Source organism: Primulina huaijiensis, chromosome 11 (assembly GCF_012295235.1).
Source record: "Primulina huaijiensis isolate GDHJ02 chromosome 11, ASM1229523v2, whole genome shotgun sequence".
NCBI lineage: Eukaryota > Viridiplantae > Streptophyta > Magnoliopsida > Lamiales > Gesneriaceae > Primulina > Primulina huaijiensis.
In genome coordinates this window covers 4,610,073-4,620,636 of record NC_133316.1, presented here as the reverse complement: position 1 = coordinate 4,620,636, position 10,564 = coordinate 4,610,073, and the positions used below count along the sequence as shown (strand labels likewise).

General features: G+C 33.7%; 1 protein-coding gene across 1 annotated transcript; it reads right to left on the bottom strand.

The window, feature by feature from the left end:
• Positions 1-3,984: 3,984 nt before the first annotated feature.
• LOC140988586 (uncharacterized) lies at positions 3,985-9,149 on the bottom strand. Its single transcript, XM_073457602.1, has 5 exons — positions 8,721-9,149; positions 6,962-7,039; positions 5,672-5,771; positions 4,829-4,971; positions 3,985-4,347 (listed from the first exon to the last, which is right to left on the bottom strand). Exons 1-5 carry the CDS (start codon positions 9,024-9,026, stop codon positions 4,132-4,134), a joined length of 843 nt encoding a protein of 280 aa, XP_073313703.1. The 5' UTR covers positions 9,027-9,149; the 3' UTR covers positions 3,985-4,131.
• Between the last annotated feature and the right edge of the window lie 1,415 nt (positions 9,150-10,564).

Here is a 10,564-nt window from a genome sequence, read left to right as displayed (position 1 = left end):
GGTATAGTTCAACAATTTCACGAATTTATTTTAGAAATTGACAAATTCCAAACTTCGCCAAAAATATGAAATTTATACCTTAAATCAAAGATCCCGTGTCAATGATACTAGAATTGAAATCGGTTTGTCGATTAGATAAACTGATAAATCGCAAAGTCAAAAAAAATTGAGAATCTTGTTTCTCTCTTCCTCTTTCCTCTTTTGTCCGGAAATGNATTTGAAAAGTATGTTCGTGATATTTTACATTTTCAACATCGATATATCTGTTCATACCACTAAATCACATTTTCCAAAACTCAAAATACGAAACTTGATAAATTTGTGCTCAGGGCGCTGCCGGGACTAAAATCTCGACTTCGGTACAAAATGACTATTTTGCCCCTGGAAACCCAAAATGACCGTTTTACCTCTGGACCTCAACATTTTGACCCGAAACTTACCAAACTCCTTAAAACATCCCAAAACATAATTAAATACATTTCTTAGATAAAAACTCGAGTCTGTTTCAAAACTTAAACGATCCGTTTTAAAACTTGGACCGGAGTCCCGGTTTTAATCCGAATCAACCCGAAACTTAACCAAATTTTCCCTAACTCGAACCATGACTCAAACCAAACATGACCAGCCTCTAACCCACTTATTTTAGACCACTTAGGACCTAGAAACAAGCCCCAAAGGTTCCTGGAATTTTCTGCACAAAACATCTTCAAACCCTAATGCACTAAACTTGCCAATTCTCGACCCTAGGCCCTACCGGCTCGGACCAGCCTTGGACCAACCTTCCTAGCCCACCTTAGGACCTTCCTAGATCGACCTAACCCAAGCTCACAGCCCCATGCATGCTGCAACACGCCGACAGCCCAGAGTCACCAAAAGAACCTCAACCCACGACCACCTTGATTCACTCACCCACCAGGGTCTGGTCCAGGGCTACAGACGACCCTTGCACAGTCGGCACACCCAACTCTTCCGATTTAGCCACACACAACTCAAGCAAACAAGTTGAACCCTTCGGCCTATGCATAATCTCACCCCTCATCATACTCCAGCCCTATGACAACATTATTTTCAACGTGAACAACCCCTTGACAACAAAACTCGGCAACCCCCTTACACCAAATCAAGAAAACGTGAGTTTGTAACAAAAAGAAGCACTTTTCATGTCAAAACTTTGCACAAATGAAACCACATGATAGATTAAGGGATTCTTCAAGCAAGTACATATACATCAGCATATAATTGATGTAAATGATAGAAAAAGAGACATGATTTGCCTTAGAATTTATATGATCAAAAGCTTGACGATACGCGAATGGGACGTGAAAGAGAGAGGCGGGAGAAGTTTTCTTGAAGAACAACCAATGGCCGAGACTTGCTGGAGTTTTTTTGCTGAAGAACACGTGAAAGAAGCTGCTGAAAGGTGGGGTGGCGGCTGCTAAGTGGAGGAATAGGTTTAGGGTGGCTTAATGGGGCTTTTAAAATGATTAATTAAGCACTAATGAGCCCCAATATGAAAATTAAAGGATAAAAAGACTTTTGAGCCCATTAAGCTTGAAAATAAACTCAGCAAGCCCAATGACACTCTCGAAAAATATTTTGTTTTGATACGTTTTAAAAAATATTGCTCGAGCCCTCAAAAAGTCTTCCGAATCATTAAAATTTGTTTACCGGCTAAAAATATGACCCTGCGGATAAAAACACCCAACCAAGGCCCGTTTTCAAAAATCATACTTAAAAACACCTCATATTAATTAATTAAAAATAATTACTCCATAAAAATATTTTTCCTACATATTCCCAGTCTCCGTTACTCGTTCGAGCGCGAAATACAACTTAAAAATTAATGCATGAAATTTTAAATAAACCATGAATTAAAACACAAATTAATGAAATAAACATGCATTTAATCCACTAAAACAATTTAATAAAATACAAAAGAAATTTAATAACTTGCATGTATGTGGTTCACGTGAATCTTCAAATTTTCGGAACGTTACATTCAATCCCCACATTTATACTACAACAAAATTGTGAGGATATCTTCAAGCTGATAAGGTATCATCAGCTGCAATTTGTGACATGCAAACTACATTTCAAACGCTATAATGCATCTAATCCATCACCACCTCAATCAAAGACACTAAATTCAAGGATAAAACATAAACCAAAGGATTTAAGGCCCTAATTTGGCCACCATATTATCTTTACATGAGAGTGACTAAATAACCAGACTTAGAGATTTTTTTTCTCAACCAAGCAAAAATATTCTCATGCCTACTTTTTGTGATATTCATCCTGTTTCACGAATAAAGCTATAAAATAGTAATTATCTCAGGATTCACAAGTCTCTTTGAACTTACACTTCATCTTACCTAGTTAGATAGTTGGTCATCGGAAAATTTCAAAGATCATAAATTTCTTAACTCAATGATCTTTGAAATTTTTCTTGATCATTTTTCATATTTATTTTTTTCATAGGATGCTACACTTGTGGTTAGTGAATATCCTTAGGATGACCGCATTCTTTTGGCTTTAAATAAGGAGATCCTCAAGGATAACGTTGATTTATCGGCCCTCAAGCCAAGCATTACCCATTATATGTCGAGTTTCCCTTAATTTGTAGTTGAAAATCCTCTATTGGTATGTACTGCCATGAGAAATATAACAATTTATTAATTAAGTAACGTGAGATTATTAAATAATTAACGTAATTAAAATAATGAAATATGTCATGACTTGGTCATATAAAGTCCAAATGAGTTGAAATTTGAAGAAATTGAAAACTCGGAGATACACAAGTTTCATGTTTTGAGTTTTGATAAATATAATCGTTTTAGTAGTCCAAACGGATATATCGGTATTGAAAAGTTAAATCCTTTAAATGAGAGAAACGAGATTCTCAATTTTCATTTTTGACTTCACAATTTATCAGTTTATCCAATAGACAAACCGACTTCAATTTTGGGATCGTTGACACGAGATCTTCGATTAGAGATATAAATTTCATATATTTTTTTTAATGATATTTGGAATTATTTAACTTTTGAAATAAATCCATTAAATTGTTAAATCGTACTGAAATTGAATATTGTTGGAAAGTATACGATTTTAGCTAAGAATATAAAATTGTATTTAGAATTTACACAATTGAGTTGGGTGAGTAATCACATAAACTGAATAATTGTCCCTAACAAAAAAAAAATCATACGTTATGTACAAGTCAAATTTATGGCTGATTGCATGGAATAGAAGGTATGGGGGGGCATGGCTGGCCACATTGGAAGAAATACTCATCGTGTAGTTTTAACTATTAGATGTTAGCTCTGCCACACAATAGGCGGGATCCAGTAAACCAGGTTGTTGCTAGCCACCGTAATGAATCACCGCAGACAGAACGACCTATATGGAATAGGCCTCCTATGGGATATGTGAAATGCAACGTTGATGCAGCTGTGTTCTCCAATCCTTCTCATACAGGTCATGGATGCATTCTAAGAGATTATCAAGGTTTGATCATAGCTGCTATACATGGTCGCTTACCAGTACATCACACTCTCCAACATCCGCATAAGCGCTCGGCAAACGGGAAGCATTCAATTGGCTTAAAGGGTTGCAGATTCAGAATGTGATAGTTGAATTTGATGCCCAAATCAGATCGAAGTCATCAACAATTCGGTTTCAGGTTTATCTAGTTTTGGTTTGATCATATATAGCTGTGAAATCCTAGCATTGAATTTTCGAAATCCTAGTCTTGTTTATGCTAAGCGATCAACGGATCAGGCAACTCATATAGCTCAGATCACGGTTTCTATGACTGATCTTGTAGGATGAGCTGCTCCCTCCCATACTTTAATTTCGGATGTAATGACTCTTGATGTGTAATGATAAAATTCCTATCTTTGTAATAAAAAAAATAAAAAATTTCCTGATTTCATTTATGGCCACATTCAATGTTATTATGCAGCTATCTGCTTAACAACTTCATAGAGAATCCTTGTAGTATAAAGAGAGCAAGTAAACAGTAGGATAATTTGATGACGATACATCTGACAAGCATGATTTATAAACAAGAGTATTACAATTGACCTGTTTTCTACATATGATCACTTGAGAGTGTGCATCTATCTGATTCTAATCAGAGTCCGACTTGTGCAGATTGTGAAGAATATATAACGAAGCAGAAGACAAGAATATACATACAGAGTAACTCAGCAAGTCCATCCCAGTTGTTATTGTCACCATTTTGCTCCTTTCGAACATTTTTACAAGAAGAATCATCACTATTACATGTCCCACTTTGGTCTTCAGTTCGTCGAGTGAACTAATTTTCATCCACTTTGGTCTCTCCTGCATATGGAGACAAATCCTCCGTTAAAAAAGATAACAAAGTACTACAAGCCAAACACAGCTCACTATCAATTTAATCATTTTTATGAAGCAAGCTTTAAGGGAGACGATGATGGCATGAATAGTTCAAAATGCAGAAAAAAGATTGTTCCGGTGGTTGGAATGATGTTATGATAAAAACAATTTTTATCAGACTTTCTTCAACGTATTTTTTTAAAAAAATTTATAGCAATGAATGCGACATTAATTTCTTTCAATATTTTGAGTATATGCACTTAAATTGAATAGATTTGCAAAACAATACGGTTAGCTATGAGATTATGAAGAATCACCAAAGGATATTTCAGGCATTTTGTAGAATACAAAGCAACAAAAAATGAACGGTAAATTTTATATATATAGGTAACTTTACGCAGAGAAATAACATAGCTCCATAAAGAAAGTAGTGATGTATGAGACTAGTCAGATATAAGCACAATACCTTCAAAGCAAACATGCCAAATAAAGAAGACCCCTTAAGTGAACGATCAAGTGATGGCGGTACATCAGCAGATACATTTGAGATAAACAATCCATACAAGCCCATGCCAAATATCAACATGACAGTCCCAGCAAGATATACATCTGAAATAAGATGAAACTATACATTTAACCGAGAAAGAAGGAAAACGAAAAAATGCAACAACAAAAAGATATAGATATCAGAAGCCCGCAAAACATGTGCAGATGCTCAAGGTTTAGCGAGGCTCCTTTATCCTAGTGCCTCAACACAAGCTAAGGTGCAACCGTTCGAAGAAGTGCACACCTCAACCATAAAGCCCCATCCTTGGTTTAAAGCTCAACACACCTAAGTGTGTCTTACATGCGAGGGGAGTAAATCCTAGATGAAATGCAAGATGATAGACATTCGTTTTTGCCTGTAAACTAATGAGTGTTTGTTCGTTGTCCATTAATAGTTAAACTGCGTAATGGATTATATTTAATGAATTTATATTGAATAATTAGTTTTAGCAAATAATCAAAAGGGCACATTATTTCAATAAAGTATGTCTCGAGCTGTAGTGCACCTTGCACTTTTCATGTTATGATATGTACTAAAAAAGTTGATAAAAAAAGGCTGACAAGAGAATATAGAATTTCTATGCATGCATCATGAGTTAATCCCCAAATCTACGAATATTATAACTCTACTCCTTGAGGGATAAGGAATTGCTTATCAAAAGATCTTAGAATTAATTCCAACACGTGGAAGAGAAGGTCGTAGGGGTCAAAGATTATTTACAACAATAAGTGTGGAAGCAGCTAAGAATTTCAAGAAACTCACCAATAGCTTCAACTAATCGTAGAACCATTTTGCCAGTATGGATACCTTTCACACAGCTCGACCAATATACTTTATAGGCATCAAATATATAAACACATCCCTAAAAATGTATATGTCAGCCTCGAGATCTATGTGGATAGCATACAAGACAAAATATATAAGAATGCATGACAAATATTCGAATTAAAAATCCAAATGGATGTTATGATTAAGGTTAAAATTCAAAGGTAATTCGTAAGTGATAGGTGAGAAATCCAAATGGATGTTATGATTAAGGTTAAAATTTAAAGGTAATTCGTAAGTGATAGGTAAGAAACCGAATCACTTTTCCCCAACGTCTAAGATTGCATTGGAATTGAAAGAATTGATCTGATAAATGGATTCAAATTACTACAATAATCGAGGATCTGAAATTGATTGTTATGATTTAAAAATAAATAAAAAGAGTAGCAACGAATTCGAAAGGGATTGATTTAAAATTATAAGCAAGTTGACAGGATAAATATCTACGGTTTGAAATCCTTCTCTCTCAAATTCTTTTCATCCAAACACACAGTAACTGATGTTTCATACCAGAAACATTTTAACTTGAAGTATGGAAAAAATTGTACATCAGCAGTATAAAACATAAAAAAAAAAAACCCATGTTTCTGAAGGCCCGCTTAATATAGGAGTCAAAATACGAGAACAAATATCGTGAACTCGAACTTAGCAAAATGAAGATGCACAAACAAGGCAGATGTTTACTACAACCCAAAGAATCGTAATATGATGTAAACAAATAACATTATGATATAGAATCCTCTCGAGTAAAAATTTCCAAAACTTCTAAATCAGATTCCTCTCAACTAAAAATTTCCCAGATATTACTCAGATGGAGCAATTAGCCATGCTATCGGAAACGTTTCAACAAAAAAGTTTATTTAACGAACTTCTTTGAAGCTTTCTTTCAAATGCAAAAACGATTCAATTTAAGGTATCCATGGAAGTCTGCATGAGTCACTAACTAATCAATACCTTGAATTGTTGAAAAATTTGGTATAGCAGAAAACTCTTGGACCGAGAGAAATGAACAAAAATATATTAACTTTGCTACAAAATATGAGACCATCTAATCTAGAAAAGTAAAGAACTATCCCATAGACAGAGTCTTATTAATCATCTAATAGAAATAAAAAAAAATAAAGTAAAAAGATTTTTAGATTCATGGATGAAGGAAATTAGTGTCCTGCTGTTTGAGCTAATAATATGAAATGCAATAGTTCGGAAGATTCTCGAAAGAGAAATTACATTGAGAAAGCACAGCAAAGAACCTGCTAGAGAACCTCCAACGGCCAGAAGTGCCAAAAAACGAAAGTCAAATATGACCTGCACAGATAGGAAAAATCAGCACATTCTAGAGAAAAATTTTGAAAATTCAGCATGCCCGATAATGTCCATTGAAAACTTGTCCAAATTCAGCACAAAAATTTTAATCCAACTATTTGATGACAATGAATACACGCTGATTAATGCAACAAATATATCCCAATATGTGTTCTTAAATTATTCATTTTATCGTGATTTATCTAATGCTGATATGATGTCAATTCTGAATAAGTCAAGAAAATAAGACACTTCCACAGAATCAGTTGAGAAAAAAGTTTTACAATAGGCCTTTGAAGTTACTTGATGTAACTGCCCCACTCTAGCAAGTTGAATTGAGTTGCGCATGATCCTTTCTCTTACTGTCCTTTCCAAACACGAACGACATTCACAAACTAGTGATTTCATCATCTATTACTCAATATTATTTGCTTGAGCACTGCTTTTTCATGTACTCAATTTTATTGCATTCAACCACATGAGTATCGTGCAATGATCACTATGATTGGGCATTAGCTCATGGCACAAAATAATGGAAAATTGACAAATCATGATGACATAGATTCTTAATACCATTTCATAGGCACGTAAGAAAACTTGGATTTAAGAATGTTACGTCCTGAGCCCGGCCCGCACAAGTGCCACTACACAAGAGCTCCTGTAACAACTACTTCAGATTCAATATCGATACACAAAAATGGTTAATCCAAGTTATTACAGGAGTCCATTAACTCATTATTAACCAATTCAAATAATTTTTTCTATCCAAAGTGGGAATGGACATCACAATCACCCCACCTACGGAACGCGGTTCCTATCCCCTCTATCTACCAGCACGGGAATCTAAAGGTGGCTCCAGACTTTTCCAATATATTAATCCATGAATATCATGCAGACCAGGTCTGACAACATTTGCAACTAACTGTCATCTAGAATAGACATGATAACAAGATTTCTCTATTCCTACTGAGCAGCAAAACAATCACACTATAAACACACAAGTAGAATTGTCTTCACCTAATAACTGTATCGTGATTTCAATGATTGTGCAATGAATCGTAATACAGCTACAGGTTTTTAGTCTTCTAGTTTTCGCCTTGTTACTCCAAAATCCTTGTAATGCATTTTAGGAACACTAAAATAAAAACTCAAGCACAAATTCATCTAGCACGAATGGGCAGTGATGCATTTAATGAACTGTTATGCCGCAAAAATGCAAAACCTGAGATGATATATTTTATTTACTAAACGTCCACAGAAATTTTGTTCTAAATTGACTTCGCATAGCCGACATTCTACCGTGCATTAAAGCATAATTTTCCATTTCCCCAACTTCTACTGGGCCAATATCTTCGATTTCACGCCCATCAGACTATCAAGTACGCTGAAACGATTCAAAAACACTCTAAATGGAGTCATACAAGCCCGGCCCTAACTTCTGAAGCCGAATGGCAATGAAAAGACTTTAAATTTTAATAAGCAATCACTGAAAACATGGAATTTAGTCCTAAGAAACTTCAAATCCCTCCCTGTATGCTTCAACTAAGTTACGTTATCCCACAACTGAAACAAACTATCAAACACAAAAATAAAACAACTAAAATAATCATAAAGTATCAAAACAAACCTGACTGCGTAACTCCAAAGCAAAATTTCAAACAGGTATTAAAATTACATCCCTTACCTTCTCAATATTAGACTCTGTAGACTGTAAAAATCGCACCATCAGGCTTCTATTTGGATGATGCATCACGTCAGGCGGCTTCGAGAGCTCAACAAATGGAGCTTTCGGAGACGACCCTTTGGCGGAAACAGAATAATTATCATTTTTCATGGCCGATGGTGATTCTTGAGAGCCCGATGCAGAAGAAGGGCTTAAAGAAGCTAGTAAAGGTGAAATTTTTCGCTTAAATTTTCCACTGGACCGACCGGTGGATATGCATAGGGAAAGAGGGTTGGCCGAAACTGCAGAGTGTGAGAATATCGCCATTGAAGTTACTTACAGTCGTCGAAAAATTGTGAAGGAGATTCAGATGTATTTGAAGTGGAAATGAAGGGATATTTTGTTCGCAATTTAGAACGCAGAAATCGCTATCAGCCACTGGCGGGTAACGAGACTACAACCAACGACACACCTTTTTGACATTATTATTATTTTTCCCTACCAAATAGCATTTTTTCAAAACAATTACACTTTCGATTCTTATTTTTGACTCGAAAATAAATTTGATCATATACCCGTTTTACCAAAAAAATATTACAGATAATAACAATACGATTTTAATACTTTAAATTGTACATTAGCTCAAACATATATATAGATAATTTAAATTGATATAATCACTATATCAAGACGATATAAATGAATAAAATAACTATTTATGATAGTACAACTTGGAGTCATAATTTATACGTCAGATTGAGTGGGTTGAGAATGAAATGAATATTTTCCATATTATTCTATGTTATTGGTATATCATGGGATTTAGACGTTTTGTTAAATTAGTATTTCACTCTTGCGATACATATACAATTATTTTATATAATTAACAATTAAAATTAATAAGTAGGAAGATCTATTTCACTTTGTCTATGACGAGATATATTATTTTTCTATTTATGTCAGAACTCTACAAAATAGAGAAAATTTAATTTATAACTTTTCATGTTCGGAAAATATTAATATTTTAAAAATTATACACTTCTTGATCATGAAAGATACATTTCATACTGAAATCCTCATTGTTTCCAGATCCAAGTAGATCATAACAACGAAATAGCTGTAGTTCCATCGTCAAGTACATTTTTGAAAGGTTAACATCATGGATAACACTGAATAAAAGAGTCATTTATATATTCTGATTGAAAAAAATGATATGACGCTTGTATCATAGAAGGAATGACAAAACATGTTAATCAATTATGTAGTACTACCACTGGCGGAGTCAGAAATATGTCTATGTCCCGACTAAAATTTTAAACTCTAGAATCTTTTAATATTTTAAATTGATCTACCTCGATTAATATCATATTATTCCAAAATTATACAAAATTTACATATAAATTTAAAAAAAAAAATTGGGTCACCAGGGCTTTAATGCATGTGACTCTGCCACTGAGTACTACACATATCTAAAAAAAATTTTAACTTTGTATAAAACCATAACTGTAATTAAATAAAATGATATAACAATAAATTTTTTTTAATGTTTTTCTATTTTCAAGAAGATATTTCATATTCAAATTTGAATTCTTAAAGATAATTCTAATAGGCATAAATTGGTACAATAACATAATCATTATATATTGGTGCAATATCCTACGCCATTATATCTTTNACATTGCTTATTTTATATATAAAGAAATAATCCTCGACCTAAACCTTAACCTATAATAATAATAATAATCTTCATAATATTAGAATTAACATTAATAATCATTATAAACAATAATAATCATAATAAATGCTCATGACAATTCAATTATCATAATAATAAACTTTCTAATTAATTTTTATTTTAATTTTTT

What these genes read in the sequence shown, in the direction of transcription:
- LOC140988586 (XM_073457602.1), bottom strand. Translation starts at nt 9,026, where the DNA reads ATGGCGATATTCTCACACTCTGCAGTTTCGGCCAACCCTCTTTCCCTA. An exon ending in ACGATTAGTTGAAGCTATTG is followed by an intron (nt 4,972 to 5,671) that starts GTGAGTTTCTTG and finishes ATCTTATTTCAG; the next exon opens with ATGTATATCTTGCTGGGACT. An exon ending in TTGGCATGTTTGCTTTGAAG is followed by an intron (nt 4,348 to 4,828) that starts GTATTGTGCTTA and finishes CTCCATATGCAG; the next exon opens with GAGAGACCAAAGTGGATGAA.